This window comes from Colius striatus, chromosome 13 (assembly GCF_028858725.1).
Source record: "Colius striatus isolate bColStr4 chromosome 13, bColStr4.1.hap1, whole genome shotgun sequence".
Taxonomy (NCBI): Eukaryota; Metazoa; Chordata; class Aves; order Coliiformes; family Coliidae; genus Colius; species Colius striatus.
In genome coordinates, this window is record NC_084771.1 from 19,913,584 (window position 1) to 19,939,552 (window position 25,969).

Below are 25,969 nucleotides of genomic sequence, written 5' to 3' on the forward strand. Positions count from 1 at the left end.
TCGCTGGCAGCGGGTCACTGCGTGATGTGCTGCTAATGCGGATTTACGGCTTTCATGTTTTTCTGTTGCACCCTTTTCTCGTGCAGATTGCTTCACCAAGTTTTGCTTTCCCATCCTGAGGTGTGTGGAAATAGGATCACTCGGGGCTGTGGTTCTTAAATAAATATATTGTATTTCAAAGCATATTGGGGGAAAATTCCTTGCCATTTATTCCTCGAGACTTGCAATGGTCTAATGTCCTAGTCCAATTTGCAAGCTGGCTAACTAGCTCATCCTGCTAAAATGTCTGGGTTTTTTGAGGATTTAATGAATGTATTAACCACTGTGAGTGTGTTTATTTCAACAGTGCTCAGGCAGGAGCTCTTCATGAAAACATCTTTAAAAAAAACACCACTGCTTTCCTAAATTCTAAGAGCAATCATCAGTAGCCCTCTTTTTAATGTTTGACAATACACACACTTTAGTCGCTGTTTTTAATAATGGACATGCTCATTTTCCCTTCCAGAGATCAAAACCCTGCTCTGGCAAATGCTGAACAAGCAGGTGCTGGGGCTCAGCCATAGCCCAGGGAGCCAAGCGAGTCCGATGGCAGTGCACCCGTTTGGGACAGCCCACTCCAAACGGACACACACAGCCCGAGCTGCCTGTGTCTGCGCTGTGTGACATTGGCTGGCACGCAGGTTCCTAACGCTGCTTCGCCCTGCAAGAACGCACTTGAGCAGTGATGGAAACTGGGTTTGGTATTGAATTTGCTGGGTATTTAATGCCTGTAACTTCAATTATAGGCATAAGCCTGTAACTTAGGCTTGTAACAGGCATAAACCAGTGACCCAGTGCCCAGAGCAGTGGTATGGAGCCCTTCCAAAAGCGCTGGGAGTGTTCGGGCTCCTCCTGTTAGATGGCAATGAGAATGAAGCCACCGACACTGGGGTGAAGAGCCTGAATCTCTCCAGAAACGAGCCACGGGAAAGGTCGTGTGTGCTCAGCGGGACCTCCCTCGCCAGGGGAACAAGCTGGAAAAGGTCAGCCTTGGCCCGCACCCCTCGGCTTTGGGATCTGATCTGCTCCCCCGCGGCCCTGGGCATGGCACAGCTCCCCTCGGCTTAACGTCTCACGGACACCCTGGCCTCCCTCAGCCCTGGCATCCCCCTCAGCCCCAGGGCTGCCCTCTGCTCCCGTCCCGCTCCGCCCCGTGTGCCCCCCGCTCCCCTGGCTGCCCCGGCTCCCGCCGGCCGCCCCCGCCGCCCCGCCCCGCCCCGCCCCCGCCCGGCTCCCGCAGCGGCGGCGTTTCGGGGGTGGCGGCTCCTCCCGGCAGTGCGGTAGAGCGCGGCCGCCATTGCATCACGGCCGCGCCTCCATCCCGCATCCCGGCTCCGGCGGGGCCGCAGGGAAGGGCCGCCGCGGGCAGGGCGGGCTCCGCGGCAGCGGGGGGAGGCGGCGGGGGCGCGACGCCCCCCTCTGCCGGAGCCTCCGCGTCGGGGCCGCGAGCTCGGGGCCGCCGCGTCGGCAGAGGCGAGCCCGGCGCTCCGCCCGGCTCCGCGGTCGGCGCATCGGCCCGGCGGCGCGCTGCGGGGCCCGGCGGGATGCGGCGGCGGTGACGGGGCGGCGGGGCGCGCGGGGCAGCGGCCCGGGAGCGCGGCGCCGGGCCCGGGGCGCCCCCGCCGGCCCGGCCTAGCGGCGCGCCCCCTGCGGGCGGGCGGAGCGGCGGCGGCGGCCGCCCCCGGGGCCCGCGGGCCGGGCATGGGCGGCGCGGCGGCGGGCGGGCGCTGAGGCGGAGCGGCGGCGGCATGGAGGCCATCTGGCTCTACCAGTTCCGCCTGATCGTCATCGGCGACTCCACCGTGGGCAAGTCCTGCCTCATCCGCCGCTTCACCGAGGGCCGCTTCGCCCACATCTCCGACCCCACGGTGGGCGTGGATTTCTTCTCCAGGCTGGTGGAGATCGAGCCGGGGAAGAGGATCAAGCTGCAGATCTGGGACACGGCCGGGCAGGAGCGGTTCCGGTGAGCGCCGCGGCGGGGGCGGGCGGGCCGGGAGCTGCGGCGCCGGGCGGACAAAGACGCGGCTCTTCCTGCCCCGCTGTTATTGACCGCGGCCCTGCTCCCCGGCGCCGCTGTGCGCCCGCGGCGTGTGCGGGGCCGAGCTGCGGGGAGGGTTAGCGCTGGCCGCGCCGCGCGTCAGGGGCTGAGCTGCGGGGAGGGTTAGCGCTGGCCGCGCCGCTCGTCAGGGGCTCCGCGGGCGCACGGCGGCGGTGACCCGGCTGTTTCGCAGCTGAGCGGGCGTTCGGGCTCGCTGGACGCGGTGGAACGCGGGGTTTGGTTCTCTGCGGCGGCAGCGGAGCTCAGCTGTGCGTAGGGCTGGGGAAAGCCGGGATAAACCCCGGGCTGGGGCTGCGCCGGCATGGCAAGGGCTTTGTGGAGACTGGTCCCCGAGAGCTTAAGTGCCAGTAACCAAGAGTCGACGAAGAGAAATCAAGGTGGCGCGTGGGACCGTGCCAAGAGTTTGGCCCAGAGCTGTGGCAAGAGCAGCAGTGATGGCTGGGCCCCAGCAAAACAGGGGGCTGGTGATGTCAGGGGCTGCGTGCTGCTCAGCCAGGGCTGGTGTGGAAGGCTGTGAGGGGACCCGCTGCCCCCTGCCTCTTGTTTTGCCTCTTTTCCATGCATTTCTAACCCTCGGCTGCTCTTTCATCCCGCTCCCTCTGACAGCACTTTCTGTGCTTTACATCTCTGTACAGCAGCTTCTTCCTCCGTGCTTGCTGAGGGATGTTTTGGTTGTTTTTGAGAGGTGAAGCCTCCCCTACCTCCACCCCTCTCACCACCTTCCCTCACATCCGTGGTGCTGTCAGCTGGCCCAGGATGTGCAGCCTCTCAGGGTGAGGACCTGGTGCTTTATTCTGCTGACAGAGGATGTGCTTTAGCTTGCAGTTGCATCAGCTTCCAGCTTTGGCTCTTGGGCCGAGGTCTGTGCAAAACACGCCCGAGTGCCATCTCCTGCTTCTCCCTTTGCTGTGAAGAGCGGACGCTGTTGGATGGCTTCAGTTGCCTTTCTTTTGCACGTTGGGAAGTTCAGGGGCCTGGAGGCTGCTTGGCCTCGGTGCTGGTGCTTGACCCAGCCTGGTGCTTGGGCTGCTTGACCTTCAGTGCAAGGGCAGGCTGCATGCAAAGGCAGGAAGAGTGTAAGGGGCTGGAACAGCGACTGACATCAACCCCCACACATGGTGCCACTCTGGAGTGCCTTTGCACTGCTGATGTGAGGAGCCAGGGGGAGGTGAGCAAACCCAGGTGCCTTCATGGTTCACTTTGAGATACCAAAAAAAATCAGGCAAAAATTCTGGTTTCTGTTTATTTCTGCAGTAAGCTGAAGCCTCTCAGAGTTGTGGGCACCAGGCAAGAAGCAGGATGGTGCAGGTGCTCTCCTGAACCCTTAAACTTTTTTGTCATAGCACTGGGGATTTCTTAAGAAGGAAATCTGTGAGAATGAGCTCTGCTTTTTCACCCAGGTCTGTCTTTGAGCGTTTCCAGTCTGCTTTGCATAGTTTAACAGCTGCCCAATGAGGAAGAAACCGCTGTAGTTATTTTGAAGACACCTTGTTGGCGTTCTGTGGTCTGCAGCTGTGCTGCATTTCTGCTCTTCCTGACCCCCGTTGTGAGCTCTTTAACTCTCTATAAATTAGAAGCAATTTCCTGTGCAGTCAAGGCTTAAATTACAGTTAAACTCGTGCCTTTCTGTTTTGCCAAATCAGGCCCCAAGATGTGTTGCCCGGGCCAGCACTGAGGCTCTTTGGCGCTGTAGAAGAGCAGAGCCTGATTCTTCTTGGATCCAGTGGGTTTTGCCCATCTTTAGTGCCTCAGACGCTGCGATTTCCTGGTCTGAAATGTGCTGTTGTATAACACTAAGAAAAGCAAAAGCAGGTGCAGCCCTCACTGCCTGGGGCTGGGTACCAGCACTGAGGGAAGAGCAGTTCCCTTCGTCAGCAGCCCTCCCTCAGCTGCGAGGGAAAGACTCGGAGGAACAGGCATGCAGCCCAGGGGAGAGTACCCACCCTGGGTACAGAGCAGGGCAGAGCTCCCAGACAGAGGCCCTGCCTTTATGTTGAAGCTTGTGCAAATCCCCATCCTGCTCTGTGTGAGCATGGCGGGAGGAGGGGAGGTGGGAGCAGGAATAGGGCAGCGACATGCAGCGTGAAGGCAGGACAGTTTGCTTCCAGTCTGTGGGAAGGGCCTTAAGAAAAGGCACTGAGACCTTCACCTAGTTCTAGCTCAAAGCAGCCTTCAGCTTAGATCCCATCACGTCTTTCAGAAGTACCTGAGGCGTTGTTGGTGTTGGCAGGAGGGGCCAGGGCTGGTGGCAGGGGACACAGGGGAGAAGCAGAAATGCCTGTGACAGCGTGGGGGTGAATTCAGAGCGCCAGTATCTGTTTGCAGCTGGCTGGAGAGCAAAAGGCAGTTCTAATTCCCTCAGTGCCAAATGTGCAGAACTCCTGTTGTCCCTCAGCCAGATAATTGGGAGAAGAGAAATATCCAAATGCAGCCAACTATCTTTCCCCCCTCCTTCTGCCTTCAGTTTTGGCAGTGGATTTTCACCCATCCCTGCATGTCTATTGATAAAGCAATCCTTCAAAACTCCAGCTGGTCCTTTCTTGGGGCATTTTCACTAGATACAGACAACTGCAGGACCACACAACCCCTGACAACAGCCTTGCCTGGCCAAGAAAGGACTTGTCCCAAGGTAAAAATGCAGCATTACATTTCCCAGCAAGGAGAGTTCAGGCCTGAGTGTGAGTTCCTCCAGGGACGAAGATCAATCGTTGCCTCTGGATGTAGAAGGACTCAGTGACTTTGCAGAAACACCACTGTTACACAGCTGCCTGCTTTTCCCACATGCAGTAGTCACTGAGCTCTCGCTCTGCTCAGCATCACAGTCACCCTGTGTTACCTGATTTCTGGCTGCCTTGGAGTCTGCCCTTGCTCAGAGGAGCTGGGGAGGATGTGCTCTGGTTCTCAGCCCAAGGGTCAGGGCTCTTGTTGGTTTAATGCTGTCAGAGTTTGGTAGGAGCAAGACACTAGTCATGCAAATGCCTCTGGGAAGCTGTTTGGTCGTGTTGCTGTAACTGGGGTGGGACTGGCTGCTCTGTAACATCAATTTGACCAGAGGCACAGTGGGCAGAGCATAGGGCTCAGTGGATGTCCCTGTGCTAAGGGCCTGGGCATATGGAGGGGAGCTACAACCCCAAATCTGTGGCCTCCTCCTTCTGTCAGAGAGCGGGTGTCGGTTTCAAATGAATCCTTTAATTAGTTACAGTGCTTCTAAACTGATGGGTTAGACGAGGTACTGAGAAGGCACATGGCAGGGGATGGCACTCTAACAGCAAAGGGCTTACAGAGGTCCAGGACAGAAAACAGAGACTGAAAATGGTGGTGGAGGTTTTGGACAGAGCTGTAATAAATCAGTGAGGCAGCTACCCAGGGGTGACATCCTGAAGCCAAGATGAGGTGCCCTTTTGGATGGCAGGCTGTACCTGGGATAACGTGGCCTGAATGGCCGCCTTTGCCCTGCAGGGTGGGCAGGGGAATGGTGATGCTGTGTTCTTAGATGGAAATCCGTGTTAAAAAGGGCTACATTTGGCTCAAGAAAAAACCCAAAGACATAAAACCCCATGTGAAACTCGCTCTGCCTGGCCAGCCTTCCCACACAGCCGTACCTTACACTTGCGTTGTGGCTCTTCTGTTTCCAGGTCCATCACCAGAGCCTACTACAGGAACTCAGTTGGTGGACTCCTCCTCTTTGACATTACAAACCGCAGATCCTTCCAGAACGTCCATGAGTGGCTGGAGGAGACCAAGGTGCACGTCCAGCCCTACCAGATCGTCTTTGTTTTGGTAGGGCACAAGTGTGACCTCGACACGCAACGGCAGGTCACCAGGCACGAGGCTGAGAAACTGGCAGCTGCTTATGGTATGAAGTACATTGAGACCTCGGCTCGGGACGCCATTAACGTGGAGAAGGCCTTCACTGATCTGACTCGAGATATTTACGAGCTTGTTAAAAGGGGGGAAATCTCAATCCAGGAGGGATGGGAAGGGGTAAAGAGTGGGTTTGTCCCAAACGTAGTGCACTCTTCAGAAGAAGTGGTGAAATCAGATAGGCGATGCTTGTGCTGAGCTCTCCTAGTGAGGCAAGTGGCAATGAACTCTACTAACAGACGTCCTTTACTAAGTGAACTCGGTGTGACAGAAGGGAGAGCAACACTCCTGTCGTGAACAGCCTCCCACGTTGTTTTGGACACCAGAACACACCCTGGAGAGAAATGTTCTGTTCCAAATAACCTTTCTGAACTGGGGCTTACAGATCTAAGGGAGAGTGAGTGAGGGTGCATGTCGATGTTGTAAGGAGACAGGAAGCCCAAATGAGGGGCTGCAGGAGCCAGGAGAGAGTGCAGAGAGAGCTGGATGGGCTGGCACGTGCCAGGGTACTGTACCTGTTCTCTGTAAGTAAATCCATAGCTCTGTACTGGGTACTGAAGCCACGGTGTGGCTGTAGTGTGACAACTGGGCAGACAGGGAGAAGGAAAGAGGACATCTTTGTGTCGGCTGTTTACTACCAGGAAGGTGTAAAGGCAGCACAGATACGGTTTCCTCATCAGGCCAACTCCACTGGAAGAGTTTACTGACGTGGTCTGCACTCTTCTGAATCTTCTTTCTTGTGTTCTTGAACCTAGTTCCATAGCAAAGAATATTCTGTGGGATTTAAAGAGGAAAGCAGTAGTGACTGGATTGGTAATTAAGATTTAAGTTATTTCCCCCCACCCCAATAGTGCTTTTCTTGCTGTGCTGAACTGGGATTCTACTCCTGCTCCAGTAGTAGTTACTTGATGCATTTTTATGCATTTACTGCCTTGAAAGTACCCTGAGCTCAGGGCTTTCCACTGGAACTAAGTCATCAAGAGCATAAAGAGAGAATCGTGTCCTCATGGGTTACATCTGAAGGCTGAAGTGTTGCAGCCAGATGGGACACACCATTTCTGTCTTGCCACCAGCACTGTGCTGACCTTTTGGGTGTCTTACCAGTCAGGTCACGAGGAGGAATGGAAAGGGGCTGGGGGGTGGGAAGAAACACGGTGAAATAAAAGACTTGAAAGCTTAACTCAGGTGCATCAGCCATTGTCAAAGGTGAGATTTGCTTTTAAAGAAGGGAAATAGCATGGAGAGCAACAGCTTCCATCAGTACTTTCTGCTGTTAAAGTGTCATTTTCTTTCTTGGTGTCTGTGGAAGAAGAGGACTAGCGCTGGGAAGGAGGAGCACACGGCAGAAGGATCTGAGCAGGTGGAAAGCAAAGCCACCAGGCGAGCTCAAGAGTAAACGTTCTCTGCCTCCATGTTTTAATTTGACAAAAGAGGGTATCTCAGGTTGGTGGTGATGGGCTGGTGGTCGTGTTCCAGGAGCTGTAGGTGGGTTTTTGGGAGTGCCAGTCACCACTCAGAGGCTTTGTTTCTGCCGAGTTTCAGCTGCAGCTGTCGAAGTGCCGCAGGGTGGCTGCGCTCTTGGAGCAAACGAGGGGAGTGCAGCTTTGTTAAAAGCAAACAAGCAGAACTGCAGTGACTTTTTAAACTCCAGTTTGCAGGCTTTGCATACCAAGCTGCTCATGGGCAGGAGGGAGGGAGTACGTAAAAGCCACAGGAAGCCTCTAGTGCTTGATTTTAGGCCTCTTAAGTAGAGTAGCTTGCTGAGGTACCCCATCCATGACAGTGTGGGTCCTCGATTGCTGTCGAGTTCAGACTATTTCTGCCTTAGAACTTGTTCCCAGGGTTTGCAGCACAAGGACAGGTCTGTTAAAGCTGTAAAAAAAGAAAACCAACCAACCCCAACCCAGCCACCAAAGCCCTGGAGGTGAATGACGTTGGCGTTTTCAGTGTTGGAGGAGCAGTTTGGGTTCCTGGGCGCTGCAGGGGAGCAGCGGTGTCTCAAGGCCTGTGTGGGGAATCCCAAGCAGCTTCAGTTGTGTTTTTTACAAAAAGAAAGATTAACAATTCCTTTTACAAACTGTGTAGGAGAGTGGGTCAGATTGGTGCTGAGCAGGCGCCAGGGAGAGCCTGGGGCTGCTCAGGGCAGGACTGGCAGTTGTGTTTCACTGTGTGGCCGGGCAGGTCCTTCCTGCTCTGCCTGGAAAGGCCACTCAGCACCCACTTTGGCCTTTTAAGGTCCAGCTGGTGGCCAGGAGGGTTGTGGGCTGCCTGGCTGCACCAACAGGCAGCAAGACGTTGGATCAGAGGGTGTTTTAGCAATAGTAACGTTCTGTCGTTCTCTGTGCAGGAACTGGCCGGCCCGGAACACTTTTTCACGAGCCAACCAGTATTTTATTTAATGGGTTTTGGACATTCCCCTTCCCTGCTCCCAGAGAGAGAGATTCCAAGAAAGCCTAAACCAGTAAGTGCATTCAGGCCTTCAGAGTAAATCTTCAGTTTAAAAATACGAGCACCGTTACTGTAAAGAGGAACAGTACAGAAGGAAATGTACGGCGTCCGAACCGCTTAGAGGTAATAAATGCTCATATTCAATGATAGATAAGTCATTCTCTTTTTCTAACTCCTTGCATTTTCTAGAAAGCTTGTTAAAATGTAGGAAATGTAGATTCATCTGTACAAAATTTGGAATGTTTTTTTGTAAGATGAAGAGCTTACAGGACACGCTGAGAATTCTTTTCTAACAACCGGTTTTAATGCTTTGAGTTCTAGTGCAAGAGGGACTCAGAGAAATCAGGTGGTGATGCCTTTCACAGGACAAAGGGCTGGAGCTCTTTTACTCTGGGACAAAAGGAAAAAGAAACAGCAGCTAACTTTGAGTGGTCTTGGCCACATGTTAAAAACAATCTGCATGTTAGATTGCAATTGCTCAGAACCTCCAGAATAAAAGCCTACTATCCACTTTCCTCGCTTTCTGTTATGCTCTGTAACGAGATGTGACGATGATGCTGTTCGTAGCTGTCTGTATGTGACTGCAACTATGCTTGTATTTAGCAAACTGGTTACTATGTGATAATGTGAAATTCAAAACTTGTAAAGAAACGTGGGTGGTTTCTTTTCTTTTTTCCTCTCTCTCTTTCTTTCCCTTTCCCTGTTCTTCAGCAGTGAGTTGGCTGCTGCCTCTGCCCCTTCCACAGGCAGCCTCACACGGGCTGGCTGCAGCAGCACCCTGGGCTGATCTCTGAAGGCCACCTGCTTGGATCTTCAGTAGCAGGCAGCTGCCTTGCTGAGGAGAAACAACTTTAGAAATGCCATTCTAAAACAAAACAGAAGCCCTGCTCTCTGCAGTAGTAGCCAAGACCAGCCCGAGTGCCCCCTTGGCCCAGGGGCCAGCAGGGCTTAGTGTCACCAGAGCTGCACCAGCTTCTGCTCTTCCTCAGAACCATAGCAGGGTGGGGATTGGAAGGGAGCACCAGAGTTCATGCAGTCCTAAAGCAGGTTCCCCTCGATCAGGTGAATAACAGAACAGAATAACAGACTTCTGCTATTCTGGCTCCTGAGCAGCAGACCTCCCAGCAAAGGCCAGCCCACGAGCGGACCGGGAGCAGTCACAGGAACCTGGAGTTCTTGTCTTGCAGGTTTGTTTCTGGCTTTTATTTACTTACCAAAAAACTCCCAGCCGAACCAAGAGTTCTGATGGCCACAGCCATCTCCCCTTGCCCCCATGCCAGGCACCTCAACCCAGGGAGCAGCTCCAGCTCTGCCCCTGGCACCCCTCGGGCTCAGGGTGGTCGCACTCTGCAGCACATCACGGTCCGGCCGGGCCCAGTGCCCGGGGGCCAGGGCTGCTGGGGCACCACAGGGGAGCAGCTGGGGAAACATGCTTCTGCCTTCCAGCAGTGCTGCTGCTCCTGAGGGTAAGGGGAGCGTGCCCTGGGAAAGGTCTGTCCCTGTGCCTGGGTAAGGATGTACCTGCTTTCTGCCCTGCCCATGCTGCTTGTACCCACCCCCCCACCTGCATTTCCACCTTGCCCTGTGCTGCCTCAGCTCCTCCTTCCACTCCAGCCACTGTTCTCAGCTGCTGCTTCACTTTTTCTCCCCCTCACTCCCAACTAAAGGAGGGAAATGCTATTTGAGCCCACGCATCAGAGCCTGGACTCTCTCCCACAAAGAAAGATGCACAAATCAGGTGTTTGCCACAAGTGTTTAGTTTTACTATTTTAATATCATGAAATAAAAGTACAAAAAATTTACAGGTATCTCGTTTCTTACATGGACTGAACAGTTGACGTTTTGCAGCGAAACCTGTATTCTCAGTCACAGAACGTGAAGATTAGCCACTGACATCACCACTGAGCATTTCATTTTAGAAAGAAACTGCAGAGGTAAAAAGGCAACAATCTTGCAAGGCTTGGTAAGAACCAGAAAAGCCCCGTTCCACCCGCCGAGGCCGGAGGGGCTTCGGTAACCCGTCCTTACCCCAGGCCAGGTTCCACCACCCAGGAGCCTGGGTGGGTTAAGACATGGGAGCTGGTAATGGGGGGATGGCAGTCTGGGACGGTGAAGAGGGGCACGTTTCTCATCTATGGGCTCTCGAGAGTTTTGGTGTTCTCCTTCAAGTCAGCAACGAGTGCAAGTGTATGGAAGGGAACGGGGTGAGGTCAGCTGCGGTCTGTTTCCTCAGCCCCTGCTCTTCTCTGAGGACAAGTCACAAGCTGCTGTAGCAAAGTGCTGAGAGCTCAGGAAGAGGCAGGAAGGAAGCCACCACGTTTATCCCCAGTGGACACCCTGGGCCATGTGGGGCCTGATGCTGCCAGCTGAACTGACTGAAACACAATGCAAGCCTTGGCTGTATTTTTGCAGTTTCCTAGACTGACAGCTGTGTGTCTTCCCAGCTCAGGTCCACTTTAACTTGATCAGCTGTATAAAAAAAGAGGTAAACCCCTGCAAGACCTTAACCTGTGGACAGGCAGACTCCATTTCATACACGCCCCTCGACTTCTCAGACAAGCTCTCAGGTGGAAATTTGTTTGTGACAGGAGGGTCTGATCAAATCCTACGTCCTTTGCTGGACTGGGTGGTGCCTTTTCCAAGAATTCATTTCATGAAGCATGCATGAAACCCAATTTGGAGTTTACAAATAAATAAAATGGTGCTCGCCATTAGTTTTTCTATCTTTTACCATTGACTGAAATGCTTAAAGTAACTCAGTCCCTTAAGAATGAACTTTGGGAGGGGTGTTTAAATAAAAAATATTTGGAAATTGGAACCACATTGGCAAAACTATGCTTTGTTTTTGGAGGGGTCTTGCTTGTTTCTTCTCTTTACATCCCAATTATAAACTCTAGCCATATCTGAGAGTGTGGGATTAAGGAATCATAGAATCATAGACTGGTAGGGGTTGGAAGGGGCCTTCAGAGATCATCCAGTCCAACCCCCCTGCAGAAGCAGGCTCACCTAGATCAGGTCGCATAGGAACGTGTCCAGGTGGATCTTGAAGACCTCCAGGGAAGGAGCCTCCACAACCCCTCTGGGCAGCCTGTGCCAGGGCTCCCTCACCTCACACTGAAATAGCTCATGTGTTCAGAAAATGCAAAGAAGGACAGAAAGAAGGGTAAAAGCAGGTTCCACAGTCAGTCCCACTTCCCTTAGAAGAGTCAATATAGAAACCACTTAGTGAAAGAGCTGACTTGGAGCAGAGCCTTAACACACAGGACTGCTACTGACTGGTGGTAACTGCAGCATTTACACCACTTGCTCAAAAAAAACCTCCAAAAAAGATACTACAGAGACACACACTTTCAGTTTTACTGACAGCTGCTCTTTTCCAGTCCCAGTCAACCCACTCAGATGGGCTCTATTTGCCCATTTCCTGCAACACTAAGAAAGCCTAAGGAGCAACTTGGAAAAACAGCTAGTTGTGCCTTCATTTACTAACTCTAAGGCCTCAGTCGACAGCTGCCCTCACCATGACAAGAGGGGAGAACACTGCAATGGCAGCTGAACTTGGTACAGTCAGCAAGGGCCCCAACAACTATTCAGATGCTCTAGAGAGGAAGGACGAGTGGCTTTGCTCTGAGATGGCCACCTGGCCAGCAACCCACCAGCCCACGCTTCCAGCCCACTCCCAGGCAGGGTTTGCAGCCACCGCCGTGGGTGTCACGGGGACCCAACCCCAGATACAATCTCAAACACACCAACCCTCAGCTCTGCACTGGGAACACAACGCCCCACTTCTCTGCTACAAAAGGTTTCAGTTCCTGGAGTGCTACAGAATTTGAAGGGCAGCCAGTACAACATAACACCATGTCAGGACACTGTATGTCATCACCTGTATGTTTGCTTTCACACAAGCCTCCTCCCCTCGCAAATAAAAAGGATACTGACTTCTGTAGTGGTGAACTGATCTCTAAGGAAATCCAAGTCTTCCTCTAGAAGATCAAGGTTTCTTGTGGCTGTTGACAAATTCTTCTCTAACAGAGCCTGAGCTTCATCAATATCATATTCAAGCATGACATTGGCCTAGAAAAAAAAAGGTTGATAAAAGCATTTACTCTTGCATTGTCTGTCAGGAATAAGCAACCACAAGCTGATTTCAGGCTGTTTACAACTTATGAACAGGAGGTTGTCCTGACAGGCCATGGCAACAAGCCTCAGGGCTACCAATGCCAGAATCCCCTCGAGGCCTCCCCCACTGTCAGTAACTGGGTAATAGATCCCTCTGGCGACCTCAGAAGTTCTCATCCTACAGCAAAGCAACAGGGGATCTCTGTCCCTGGGGACTGCATTCAGCCTGACAGGTATTTGGGATCTCCAGCAGATCAGGAAAGCGAGAGGCTTCTCGGATCTCAGCAGCACCTTGGGAATGCCACACAATTCTGCAAACAATTTTTGTTGTGTCAAGATGAACCTTAGATCTGCATGTGGAACCCTGGCAAACAGCCTAATGGCACTGCTCACTAACAAGAAGTGTTAGGGGTAGTCAAGGATACAGTGTGGATAAAAGTCCTGCCCCATTCCCTGTGGAGAGGTTAATCTGCAGATCTTTCTTTCAGGAAGAAGCTGCCACATGGCTAGACACAAAGCAGTACTGAGTGAAGATGCACCAGTGAAGCTCTGTGCCTCTCCAGAAGTGTGCACTGAGCAGAGCCAGGCTGCTCACCAGGGAACCCTGCAGGGCTGTAAGAGCGAGATCAACTCTTTCTAAATAACTGGAAGGCATCGTTTCTCCAGTGCTGATGGGAAGGAACAAGGGGGGAAAAGGCAGAAGGCCAAGAACACCTAAACATAACAAATCACTTGGGCCATTTCTTTTATGGCTTCTCTGTACAAGCCATCAATAGGATGAACTTTGTCCACTTCCTGGTACAAAATAAACCTGGGATGCTCCATGCCAGTCAACGTTTATGAATTCTGACGCAGCCTCCCAAAAGCAATGGCTATCAGACAAATCTTTTCTTCTTGTTGACAGAGTGGGAGAGGCTGGGGAGAGCTGCCCCATCAGTCTGGATGCTGCACATGCCAACAACGTCCTAACCAAGTGGCTTTGGTTGGCAGCAAACAGAAGGGATGTGGGAACACCCTGGATTTAGAAGCCTCAAAGTAAACATTAGCAGGTTGTCTCCACATGTAAAGGAAGCTTCTGAATACTAAATATCCCAACCTGATACTGCTGATATCTTAGAAATACGTGTTTTGAGCTCTGATCCCACCAGTCTTGAGCACAAATTCCACTCTGAATGCTAGCAGCTACCTGTGGCTAACAGAAACCCCACCCTTCCCTAAAAACGTGCATGAAAAGGGAAAGCAAGGCACCGAGAGAAGATGGGAAGCTACTTGTCAAATGGGAAGCTATTTGCCAACCTAAGCAACTTTGCTGGGTACATTCCCAGGCCAGGAGATGCTGGATGACAATTTGAACCACAAAATGACAGAAGGGACAAGGAAAACATTCATCAATGTGCTTTGTGGGAAGAATAATCCAGTAAAATTGCAATTCTCTGAAGTCTCACTGTCAGGCACCAAATAAAATCAAACATGAAACCTTCAGTAAGGCATTGAGACTGTCTTGTTGGGCTTGTCCTGCTGAGAGGGCACAGCTCCCTATGCCCACAGGAGCAGAACTATGCCCACAGTCACCAGAAACACAGATGAGGCAGCACCAAACACCATCTTTTAAGAGCCTTTTATAAATCACATAGTTTCAGAGAAAGTTCCATTTTACTTACCCCCAACCACAAACAAACTTTATCTGTAGGAGGAACTGAAGCTTTGCAGTAGAGATTATCTGCCAATAAAAATCTGGTTTCCATGGGATTTGTGGAATCCTTAAGACAAATGATAAAACTTAAAGTTGCTATTTTCACTGGAAACTTATGTCAAAGACACAAAAGTTACAGTACAGAGCACACAAGCACACGAGTCTGCTGTCTGTCACTGATATGCTACTAACTTCAGTGGAACTCTGTGTAATTTTACTTCAATACTAGAAGTTCAAGCTCCAGGGATAAAGCATACAAGGATAAAAGACACATTTAAAAGCACAGAAATGTGGAGATGAAGTCAGAGCTCAGCTGCAATCTCTGCACTATTCAAAGTGAAGTTTGCATTACAAACAGGAACTTTAACTAGCTTTCAAAAAATGCTACATACCTTTACAAACAAGTCTGTTATTTATAAAGGCATATTAAGTGTGCTCTCCAAAACATTTCTTGCAATGTGCTCTGTCAGGGTGGAAAGGTGGTTAGCTTTTCTCATACTCAGTAGATATGCAAAATAGTTTACCTTTTTCTTCTGCATGTGTTTTAAAATTTCTAATGTCTGTTTAATTTCAGGAATCTGACTTTTTAGCCTGTGAATTAACAACAGTCATAATTGATTATTTTACAGAGACACAAGGTTTCCTAAACAAGTGTTCATTACACAACCCAACCTCTATTTTCAAAGTCAAAACTCTTAATAGATTTCCAGGCTTACAAATGCAGATTTAAAGGCACCTCTGGGACAGCATCACCTGCCTCTTCCTGCCCTGAGGCTCAGGGGTTCTCAGCAGCAGAGCAGCCTTCACACTGGAACACACACACTCCCATTCTCCCCCCAGCCTCCCATGCTAAAATGCTGCAGTTCTGCATATTCCTGATCTCCACGGAGAAGAGGGAAACCTCAGCAGAAATACAGATAAAACCCAAGTGTGTTAGTCTTCTGAGGTCCACAAAGGATTCTAACAAACAGTTTAGACTTAGGTAAGACTTGTGACTATTAAAGGAAAGTTCTCTACCCTGCAGCAGCTCAGCAGAGGTGGGGATCCCACTGCCCTCCCCAACAACCTGCCAGAGCAGCTTCTGGGGGCAATCAGCAGGGATATTTGTCAGAAAACATTACCTGAAGCTTTGCTCTTAGCATTTAAACATTTGCTTCTTGATTGGCTTCAGATCAAGACTGAAGCTACTGCAAAAAGATGAGATTACCAACCCAGAAGTTACAGGCTTGACACAGTAATTGGACAAGACCATCTCCTTATTTACATTAGGCTGACAGAATTCAGAGACTCCAGCAGTACTTTCTGGCCTCAAGGGCTAAGGACCACTTCAGCAATACTGTAAATTCTTTTGCACGTCATTCTCAGGAAGGGGAAAGAAGAAAACCCACCTGAGCTTTCCTGAAAGTACTGCAAATGTTGGCTCTCCTAACAGCAACTTTTTACTTCCTGGGATATTCCAAAAGCTAGACTTATTGTTTTACAAAACAGAACTGTGCTAAACATTTCCCAGTTCTGCCAAAACAGGGACTTACCTCCTTTTCTTTTGAGCAAGATTAAGTTCCAAAAACTTATACTTCTGATACTGCTCATCCAACTTCTTAAGAACTACATCTGCTGTCTCATTTCCAGGCTGTTTCATAAAAGAATCTACATCTTCCTTTAAAGGGAGAGAGAAACCCTCAATGTTAGAAGAGTGGTACAGAAATCCCAGACAGTCATGCTCAGCTTACTGCAGCTAAGTCTGGAGGGGGCTTTATACAGAAACAAACTTCTCTTTTTTTTCCTGAAGTACAAAATCAATTTGTTTCCTTTGTGTCACCTTCTTCACTTCCCCCTCCCTCCTTTATTTTTGGCAGAGAACTACAGCAAAGGTGCACAGGTCACTTCATAACTGTATTTGCTAGGACCTTGTTCGTGGTGCTTTCAGTCCTGGCCAATGCCAAACGACACCCAACAGGATGGGAATCCTCAGGCCATGGCTCAATTTTGGTTTCCTGTCTGTAAAGTGGGGATAACACTTCTCTGCAGCTAATCAGATTATGAACAGTTTAGGATGAGACTGATGACAAAAAGAATCTCGGTCTGATGAAGTGTGCTATGGCAGGTGAAGGGGTGAAAAGTGTCTCAGGCAGCCTTTATGGCAGGGAAGAGTTTGTCTTCAAATGCTCCTGCTATAGTCAGCAGGAAGCCACGAAACCTCCAGAGGACAGTTCCAGCCAGTCCTACCATGGACTGGGAAAGCAGCTGAAGACAGGCCTGAGCAGGGAAGGATGCTGAGTGCTGCCAGTGTCTCCTTCAGACGCCCTGGGGGCCGGCCATCGGCCTCGTTGAAGGCCAGGATCAGCCCCACGGCTCTGACCCCCCCCCAACACTCACATGGACAAGTCAGGATGACAACATTCCCCAAAGTGGTCATCCTGTCCTTGTTTGCCTACATAGCTCTGTAAAACCTGATGGAAGCCTTCTGTAGGCCTCTTCAGCTTCTCCTTTTCCATTCCAGTAGTTTCACCTCAGAAAAAGACTTTAGTACATTACTTAAAGTACCATCAGTCAGGGAGCAGCTTCCCCTCATTATGTTTCAAGTTCTCTTGGCTAAAGAAATGTACTATGAAATTCCTGAACCTGATAAGAAGCTGCCCTCCTTCCTTATCATTAAGGACATCTGCAGTAGACATATGAACTTCACAAGAGACTTCAGAAGGCAGGAAGATCCAGGCGGTACAACAGAACTCAAGAGACTGCATTCCACAGTAACGCCTTCAGCTACCTCGCTGGCACCAGAAGCACTCCCACCTCCCGAGGAAGCTGGAGGAGAAACTTTAACCAAACAACCCCCAAGGATTAGATTTTTTTCCAGCTTAGGAACATCACCCAAGACAAAAATAAAGAGAGGGTGGGCAACAACTCAGCCCAGCACCAACCTCAGCCTTAGCCAATGTCAGACAGACAAGACAGATCCCAAATCCTCCTGAAACAAAGATGCTCTGGTGCACTGGTGATCTCCTCCCTCTACCTGATGCCCCAGCCCAAGGTGGGCTCAGATTTACCACCCAGCTTTTCAAACTGCAACTTCCAAGCCCTATTGGCTGGGCTGTTGGCCCTTGTTACCCAGCTGCAAGGCTGGGATATGGTCTCTCCTTTGAGCTTGACAGAACAGCTTTGCAGCAGAGCCAAGTGTCAATTCTCTCAGATCCGTGCTCTGTGGTGTGTCCTGCAGGACCTTGTCTGCAGAATTACCTTACAGGCTCTGCAAGGAGCTGCCCAAACTCATTTCTGTCTGTTTTGGAAGGAAATTCACCAGCACAATGCCAGTGTTGTGCACTGTAAAGGTAATGTAGAGCCCTTGCAAACCTCGAGCCAAGCCATAGGAACACGCTGTAAAAGCCCTGAAACAAGAGGAGGACAGCACATTCCCATGGGCCTTGTGTTTGTCTTTTGAGTGATGACTCAAACAAAGAGCTGCAGAAACTCACTCTCCTTCTGCAAAGACCCTTCACCTGTGGGCAGACACAGAGACATCTTTCCAGATTTGCATCCCCTGGCCTCTTACTCCCACCTATGCTGAGGAGGGCAGAGGGAAGATGAAATTTCATTTGGCAACATCTGGACAACAGCTGAAAAGAAAACAGAGTTGAAAGTTCTATTTGGAGTAGTCCTTAAATTCCTGTAAAGACTTGAGCTAGTGCTTAATGGCCCTGGAAATCTGGAGAGGCACGAGAATCCACTCCTCAATGCCTAGGGAAAGGCACTACAAACTGTTTGAAGAGCCTCTTTTCACTCAAGACACTGAAAGAAGGCACGCTTGAAGACAAGACTCCTGTAAGATCACCCCAGGGCATATGGTGGGGGGGATGTCCAGCAAGTGATCAGTGAGTCTTTGCTGCCACAACAGCACACGGTGCTTTTGAAACAGAAACCTGTTTTCTGAAGACGAACACCTGTAATAAACCACCTCAAGACACAAGTATTTTCACTTTGTGGAGCAGAATACCATTAAAAGCTTCTTAGGATATGGTTATTTGAATAAAAGAATGTCTGTCCTAACACCTACACCCAAATACTCCAAGGTCAGCACCGAGGATCTCTTCTGCAGAGATCACTATTTGATTAGAGCATCTCTCAAAACTGAGAACTGGCAAACTTCAGCGGGCTCTATATCCAGAAAGAAGCTTATAAAGAGTTGAACAGAAACACAGAGCTAAGCCACAGCCCCCAGGACTCTCCCAGATGCAGCACAGGAGAGACTTCAGACGGAAGTATCAAAAGGGAACAAGGTGGAACTGAACAAGAACTGCATGGACAGCTACCAGCAGGGACATGAGGGTGGCAGAGGTGCCCTCAGAGTGGTTGCTGTGGGTGGTTATCCGCTGCTCCCTGCTGCCTCCAGGGCAGAGGATGCCTCCACAGGACAGAGCCAAGCTCTCCTCTGTCACAATGATCCAGGTCTCGTAGGGTAGCTGAAGTTGTGGCCTTTCCTTTTGCTCGTGTCTACCCTAAAGGAGTGAAGCCAGCCACTAGCAGTGGCTCCTCAGCACAGGAAAATTTGCCAGATCCCAACAACTGTTAAAGAAGCTTAAGGCACGGTCTGGATGCAGTGAAAGCTGTGTACTGCACCTGTCTGCCCAGGGCCACGTCCTAGGGAGACACATGAGTAACAGGCACTGCGCCTACAAACACCACAATGCAAGGGCACCGCATTTCTCTCAGTGGGTACAGTCACACCTCATCAGTCCCAACAGCTCTGGGAAAGACAGCAGGCAGCTGGTGTTCCAGGGTGACACCCAGGCAGCCAGGTACAGCCAGTCTGTCAATGCTCACTCATCAGACAGAATAAGGCAGCAATGCACCAAGAGCTAGCTTGTAGCAGAAAGTGAACAACAGAGAATACAATGTAACCCCGTGTAAGTGGAAGAATCCTTTTTGACCTATCAACAGAATTAGTAGAGGGTTGGTAAAGCAGTTTTGGAAGTCAGCTACACAAGTTCAGGCTGTTTGCCCAAAGAGACACATTTGTTGGTTTTCCATTAGTCAGGAAATCTTGCTGGCCACTGCAGTGACTTCTGAGGAGCGATTCTGCTCCACAGGCAAGAACTTGATGATGAGAGGAAGACGCAGGGAAGGTGCCAGGAGGGTTGTAAGGCATGACCTGGGACAGAACAGGAGAGACAATGCTGCGCAGGAGGAAGCACCGTAAGGAACTCAGGTGTGTGGCAGGAGGGTTCCCTTGTGACATGCGTGCGAGTTGGCCAGCGAAATAACACGATAATGCTTAGAACACGGGGTTGAGTTTGCTATGAAATACATCGATACTTAACAACGCTAAAAGAGAAACCAAGCAAAGCGCCTCACCCCATGGAAGCCCTAAGGGCTAAGGCACCCCCTGTCCCCTCGGGGCGCCAGACCCTGTCCCCTCGGGGCACAAGACCCTGCCCGGCTCGGAAGGCAGCGAAACGCTCGGGAGCGGGTGGAGCGGCTCGGGCCGGGCCAGCGGGACAAACCCGCGGCGGCGGGCGGGGGCGGCCCGGGGCAGCGCCGAGGCCGGGAGGGATGGGTCCGGGTCAGCAGCGCGGAGCCGCGGGGAGGGGAGGGCAGGGGAAGGGAGGGGAGGGGAGGGCAGGGCAGGGGAGGGCCGGCCGCGGCAGCCCCGCCGCCCTTCCCGCCGCCCGCTTTCCCCAGGCGCCGCCCGCGCGCCAGGCCGCGGCCGCGCCGCCTCAACGGTGCACGGGCCCGCCAGACGGAGCGCGGCCCCTTTTCCCCTCCCGCGACCTCCCGCCGGCGCCCGGGGCAGCCTCTCACCACGAAGACGGCCTCGGGGATGCCGAGGGGGCCGCGCTTCTCGCCCGCCGCCGCCGCGCCGCGCCCCGCCTCGCTGCCGCTGGCCGCCGCCATCTTGGGAACCGAGGCTGCGCGCGCGGCGGGCGCCGGGACGCCGCGGCCTGACGTCAGCACGCCGGCAGCACGTCAGGCGGCGCGAGGCGCGGCCGGGCCGCAGCGCCCCCCCGCGGCGGCGCCGTGTCCCTGAGCAGGACCAAGCTCCGCCCTGACACCCACCGCTACGGCTCGGCCCGACGGCAGCGCGGCTCTTACGCTGCCGTTCCAGCCTTCTGCTGGGGAAACAGAACAACCGGCAGCTCTGGCCAGGCTCGTAACCCCGCGGCGGCACTGCTGCCTGCTCAAGGCCTATCTAACTTCAGCTAAGCTAAAGGCAAAACCAAAACACCTTCCCAAACAGCCCGGGGCCGCCAGAAGGCTCCTGGGCTGCCACAAGCCAGAGACATTCCACTGTGTCACACTGCCAGTTTCTGACCTTGAGGCAGTGTAACAGCTGAGAAAGCAACATTTAAACTTCGCCTCCCGAAGCACAAAAACCACGAGGCAGCCAAATGTTGCGGTCTGACAGCAGCGAGACAGCTCAGCAGACAGCCTGGTCCTGCCACCGTATGATACACATAGCTTTGCCATCCCCTCCCTTGCCCCCACAATCAAAGCCACGGACAGGAGGATGGACGGAGAACTTGTCAATAATCGAAGCAGATAAGCTGCACTGATAATCCAAACATGTGGTATGTAAACGCAGAACGAGTAACAAGCTCACCAAGCACTCTAATCTAGCTGCTGCCTTAAGCCTGAGGACTCAAGAACGATCACAAACACACAGACACTGCATGTGCCAAAGTTTATTTTTTTTCCAAAATTTGTTTCATCAAATAATTGGGTATGAGCAGTTTTAAAAAACAAACAGTTCGTGTATCAATAAATCGTGAAGTTCCACAGCTTCAGTATCAACAACACAGCCAGTCTTGTGCTTAGGCTTCTTCTAAAAAAGTTATTCATAGAACATAGCCTCTCAAAATTTGTTTCCAGTTTGTGGCTAGGATATTATCCACACATTCTGTATTCTTATAAAATGAAGGAACTCATGTAAAGGAACAGCTGTACAAGAATACATCTGAAAAAAGCCTGAACCACCTAAATCATAGGAGCTCCTTTCAAATAAATATCCAATAAAAGGCACAAACCTGTTATGGGGAAAAACATACAAAACCGAGACCTATTAAATAAATAAAGTGTGGGTTGGGGTGAGGGAAATCTGTTCCAGCACTTACTTTGTCATCGCTCCAAGACAAAATTCCAGCCAAACATTTGGTAAAGGATTAAACTTAATCACAAGGATACATATTTGAGACCTACTCAAAGATCAGATGTTACAATTCCTGTTGTAACTGTACCAGTTACTACAATCTCCTTAAATAAACGCTCGTGAGAATCCACATGAAGTAGTGATGTCTATATCAGTGACACATCAGATACGTCTTCAGAGTAATAGCAACAGGCTCTCTATGTTCCTAGCTATCAGTAATGTATAAATGATAACATGTACAGTTTCCATTGCTCAAAAATATAATCTTTTAAATGGAAGTAAATGACTGATACACAGTGCCTTTAGATGTTGTCCTTACAATACAAACTACTCAAAACAAAGTTTTTCTTTTTATGTACAAATTCAGCACCGATCCACAGTGCAGACTATTCTAACTGTAACACCAGCCCTCCTCTCCCTCCCTGCCACACATCAAAAAACCCAGCTGGGGATACACCCTGTATTCAATCACCTAGTTAGAAGGAGTTTTGTTGTTGGGGGTTTTTTTTTGGTGTGGGTTTGGTTTTTTTCAAACACAAACGTCCATGTGTTGTTTTTCCCTACAAGTGTTTCACCACCACGTGACCAGAACTGAGATTTCTCTTAGCACACGTGTCCAAAGTCTTAAAAAAAACTCAATAACTTCTTGGAGGCAAAAATCAAACTCTACCAAGAGAGCATTAGAAACCCCCAGTTATTTAAAAAGAGGTTCACTTTCAAGTCCAACAGGTCTAACATAATCCTCATTTCCAAATTCCCCCCCGAGGTTATCTTACAGTCTCTCCCATGAAACAGCCTCCCTGTAGCAGCATGAAGGCCTGACAGTTAGGCTTGAATGACCCACTAAAGTACAACAACGCAAAGCACACAGGGTACTTCAAGCCCTCCTCCTTGTTCAGACAAACATGGAGTGATACCTTAGATATCTGCTTTCTGAAATATTCAGAACAGGATTCTGATCAAAGGAGGTGGAAGGAAATAAAAGAGAAAGTCACATTTATATACACATCTCTTCAGTGTTTAACTCATCACAACTAATATTCACCCCTCTGGAGGGTGGTTAAAATCACCCTCAGGAACAACCTTTGTCTTCAAAGTGTTTTTTTTGGAGAACAAGTCCCGAGCCATAAAACCCTTGACTTCCAATGTATGAAGTATGTTGTTTACAACACAGCACTCTGCTGTTTCACGTGTTCTGGTATGTGCACAAGGAAGACATTGGCAAAGAGCAGTCCTGTGCGCTTCTGTGCGGAGAAGTAACACAATCTTTTCCTCACAGGGATAAATCTGAAAGCTGTGTCTTGCTGTATCAAACATTCTGAACGAGACTAAAAAGGTGGTAGCTTATAAAGCTTTTAGGATGTACTTTGTGGCTGTTTCTCCTTTTTTAAATACTAAATACATTGGGTATCAGACAGCTTTGCTACAAGAAAGCAGATCAAAGGACCCTTAAAAAAATCCAGAGCAAATCAGAACTAGTGCAAACTACTAATCTGATTCCATTTCTGAGTGAACTGCATTCCAGGTATTCAGAATGCTCTGCAATGAAGTTATAACAACTATACACTGTTGGCCAGGCATTTATTTGCATATTTGATTAAAATATGGGTTATTACTTGTCCAACTCGGTATAAGAGACCCAACAGCTTACACAGTGCGAGAAACTGCCCGATTTTAGCGCTCTCAGCTCTGCCATTAATGCCCAGACATTTATTCCTGCATGTACTGGTCCGAGTTTGAACTCAAGACTTTTCACTGCTGAATTAATCAATAGCATTCACTATCTCTTAGAGTCCCCTCAACACAATGACTCATTCTAAATGGCATCTATTCCCTCATCACGTGGAGGGTAACTACAGGCACTGAAGAACTCATTGGCTTAAAAATGTACAATTGTTCAACACCATAAAGGTGGATTAAAGCTTGAAGCCCTTCGTAATTCAAATGTGAACATTAGATTGCTATGTTCTGGTCCCAATTCTTTGAAATTCAATACATTTTCAGAAACTCTTGAGTTTGAAATTTGTGCAAGGTTACTTTTCCCAGAAGTCAGTGGTTACAGCTTCCAAGGGTGGGGGGTGGGTTTCTATCTTGTTTCTTTTGAGTTGTTTCACTTGGCAAAAATAACTTCCACGGAGTTAAGAAATACTAGTTTTGCACTCTTTGGATTGAACTAAGCATTTAGAAAAAGAGAAGGCTTGTTCCCACTGTGAGGAAAGCGCTGTCTTTTAGAAGATCGCTACAGGACAGTTCGACAAGAATCTCAGGTCTGTTGGCATTTCTAGGGAGAGTCAGAGATTTTTATGCAATGATAAGACTCCCCAAAAAGATTTTAAAAACCCCACACTGCTCTGGAGGTCTGTTTATTGTAACAGTAGAAAACTATTCTTTTTCTTGAAAACTCAGCTTTAACATTGCTCACTGGAAGTCATTGTACAGGAGAGCCTTTCATTGCATTCTGCCACAAAGCTTCTGGGAGAAAGGTTGCTCCCAGTTCCATTTATTTTTTTAATGCTATCACTTTTTATCAGACATTGAAAAATACAAGGTAAGGCATTTTCCTAGCCAATTTCAGTTTTGAAAGAAGACTGTGAAATACAAAAGACACGCCAGAAGTCCGTACACATCTGACCCACCATGAATAGCACACTTCATAAATTAGTTGATTTAAAAGATACTTCTCTCAAAAAGAATCTGGATTTCTTAACATACCTTGAAATTGCTACAGAAGAAAAAGGTTACTGCAGCATTAAAGAACAGATTATCTAAAAGGTTTCATGTATTTACAGATTTAAAAATAATTACTTTGATATGGTTTACAACTCGGGTCTTATTTCAGAAAAGCAGCACAAGCTATTCTGTACAGCTGGATAGTTCCCATATAGTCGCCTCCTCACAAGTGTCAGCACTGCTGCAAGGTTTACTTCTTCTGACTTAATAGACTTTTTTTTAAAGAAAAAATTGGTTCTCTTGTATCTTTTGCAGTTGGCAACAAGGTTTTCCAACTGCTGCCCCTGGAAACACCCACGTTGACTGGCTCCCTGAGCCATGAAAGATGCCATCTGCAGAGAAGATACTCGAGGGGCTGCTCTCCACTCTCGGAGGCTGCACATGCAGTTCTGTAACACACTTGTCTCCCCTATTCCACCAGACTTTCAGCCCACAGAGCCTGGCTCTTCCAAGTAGCCACATAACACTGACATACCAATGGAGCAACTTATGATTTTTTTACTCTCTAATATATGCAATATGTATATATCTTCTTGATTCACAGCATTTCAAACTCACATTATAAAGTCTGCAAATTACTATAAGCTACTGTAATGTGAAAAAGCTGTCTGATCTCACACAAATTGGCCTTATGATAATGCAAGCATTGCTCTATCAGAATTTATCAGAGCACATAAAAAAATTTTATTGCTCAACTTCATTTGTGTTGTGTCCTCGTTACAACAGCCACAGAATTCATGGAGAAAATAAATAGCTTTGACATCCTCAGTTAAGTTCCCAAGGTAATCCACTGATGAATAAGGTTCCAGAGCAATCATGTAACTCCTCTTCTCAGCTTTGACCATGATAATCCAGCTTGCTCCTTCTGAGTCAACCTCAATAAGATACAATTTACTGCCGAGCAGTTTAAAAGTCAGTGAACAAACATGATTTCACACTGCAGTGACTGTTATAAACAAGAATCTCTAAAGCATTGCAATTCAAAATAATATTGTATTATACAGGGAGGAAACAGTTGCCCTGTTCAGGAACATATCATGGAAAGATTAAAATTCAGTCTTTTTTCTTTACCAGTATTTGGTTGCTCTCACATCTTGCTGCTTTGGCGGCTCTACATGAACTGTATCTGTGAAGCAGAGGTTACATGTTAATGCCACTCACATGCCTCATGGTTTCTCAGTGTTTTATAACGATGAATCTATACATTCACATTATTTCTTGCAAGTTAAAACTATAGGTTTTGGCACTTAAAGGAAGAATTGGCAAAGAACACGAAGGCCAGCATATCTGGATGACAGGAGTACACAGTTTCTCCAACTTGTATGTCTCTTGCCCATGTCCTTTTAACTGGCCTACTACCTGATCCTTCGAGAAACCTTTCACCACTGCTCTAGTCAGTAAATCAAATACCCAGCTAATGTCATAGAACTCCAAGTTCCACACATCTTCACCACTCACATTTTCTTAATGTTGATACAGTCACAAGTTAGCCATGAGATCTTTGGTTTTAACTTCTCTCCTTGGCTTCCTACAGTTGCACACTCACCATTTGGATTTGCTGCTTCTTCAGCAAAAGTTTCTGCCCTTAAATGAGGAACTCCCTCACTTTCAAATGCAGAAATGCATTAATAGCCCTTCTTGCACCATTTGTTACTTTTACCAAGACTAAGGTTTCAATGTAGTCTCAAGATAAAACGTTTCACCTGAGTTTCAGAAACAGGTGCAAAAGGATTCGTTGGCCTTAGACCAGGCTGCGTATACATCATTGACTGGGGTGCCATCAAAGGAGCAGCTCCAATCTGAGGAGGTACCTGTTAGAACAATAAACCCACAAACCAGGTATATAAGATTCAAAATAATTCTACAAGATACATCTTTT

The 25,969-nt window shown here is 49.3% G+C and overlaps 2 protein-coding genes across 11 annotated transcripts in view; one reads left to right on the forward strand and one right to left on the reverse strand.

The window, feature by feature from the left end:
* Positions 1 to 1,743: 1,743 nt before the first annotated feature.
* Positions 1,744 to 10,210, forward strand: RAB39B (RAB39B, member RAS oncogene family). 5 transcript variants are annotated; one of them, XR_009819699.1, is made up of 4 exons: positions 1,744 to 2,002; positions 5,734 to 5,954; positions 8,310 to 8,533; positions 9,122 to 10,210. XR_009819699.1 is itself a non-coding variant. In XM_062007067.1 (3 exons), the coding sequence occupies exons 1-3, from the start codon at positions 1,788 to 1,790 to the stop codon at positions 8,417 to 8,419; spliced, it is 546 nt and encodes a 181-aa protein (XP_061863051.1). In that variant the 5' UTR covers positions 1,744 to 1,787; the 3' UTR covers positions 8,420 to 10,210. The 5 variants fall into 5 exon arrangements, 2 of the variants coding, with proteins under 2 accessions (XP_061863051.1, XP_061863050.1); XR_009819700.1 differs by having other exon boundaries at positions 9,473 to 10,210; XR_009819701.1 differs by having other exon boundaries at positions 9,524 to 10,210.
* Positions 10,152 to 25,969, reverse strand: part of VBP1 (VHL binding protein 1) — a 42,148-nt gene continuing 26,330 nt past the window's right edge. For 3 of the 6 annotated variants that reach the window (XM_062007062.1, XM_062007061.1, XM_062007060.1), the window contains 2 exons: positions 25,794 to 25,901; positions 20,882 to 25,216 (listed from right to left, as the gene is read on the reverse strand). In XM_062007062.1, the coding sequence (XP_061863046.1) occupies positions 25,202 to 25,216; positions 25,794 to 25,901 (123 nt within the window). In that variant the 3' untranslated portion in view covers positions 20,882 to 25,201. Of the gene's footprint in view, positions 11,314 to 12,342; positions 12,482 to 14,187; positions 14,287 to 14,743; positions 14,811 to 15,751; positions 15,877 to 19,568; positions 19,799 to 20,015; positions 20,116 to 20,881; positions 25,217 to 25,793; positions 25,902 to 25,969 lie in introns of those variants that run through there. The other 3 variants (XM_062007065.1, XM_062007063.1, XM_062007064.1) reach the window with 3 other exon arrangements.

Coding starts and splice junctions, on each gene's coding strand:
- RAB39B (XM_062007066.1), top strand. CDS start 1,788: ATGGAGGCCATCTGGCTCTACCAGTTCCGCCTGATCGTCATCGGCGAC. Junction 2,003..5,733: donor GCCGGGCAGGAGCGGTTCCG/GTGAGCGCCGCG, acceptor TTCTGTTTCCAG/GTCCATCACCAGAGCCTACT.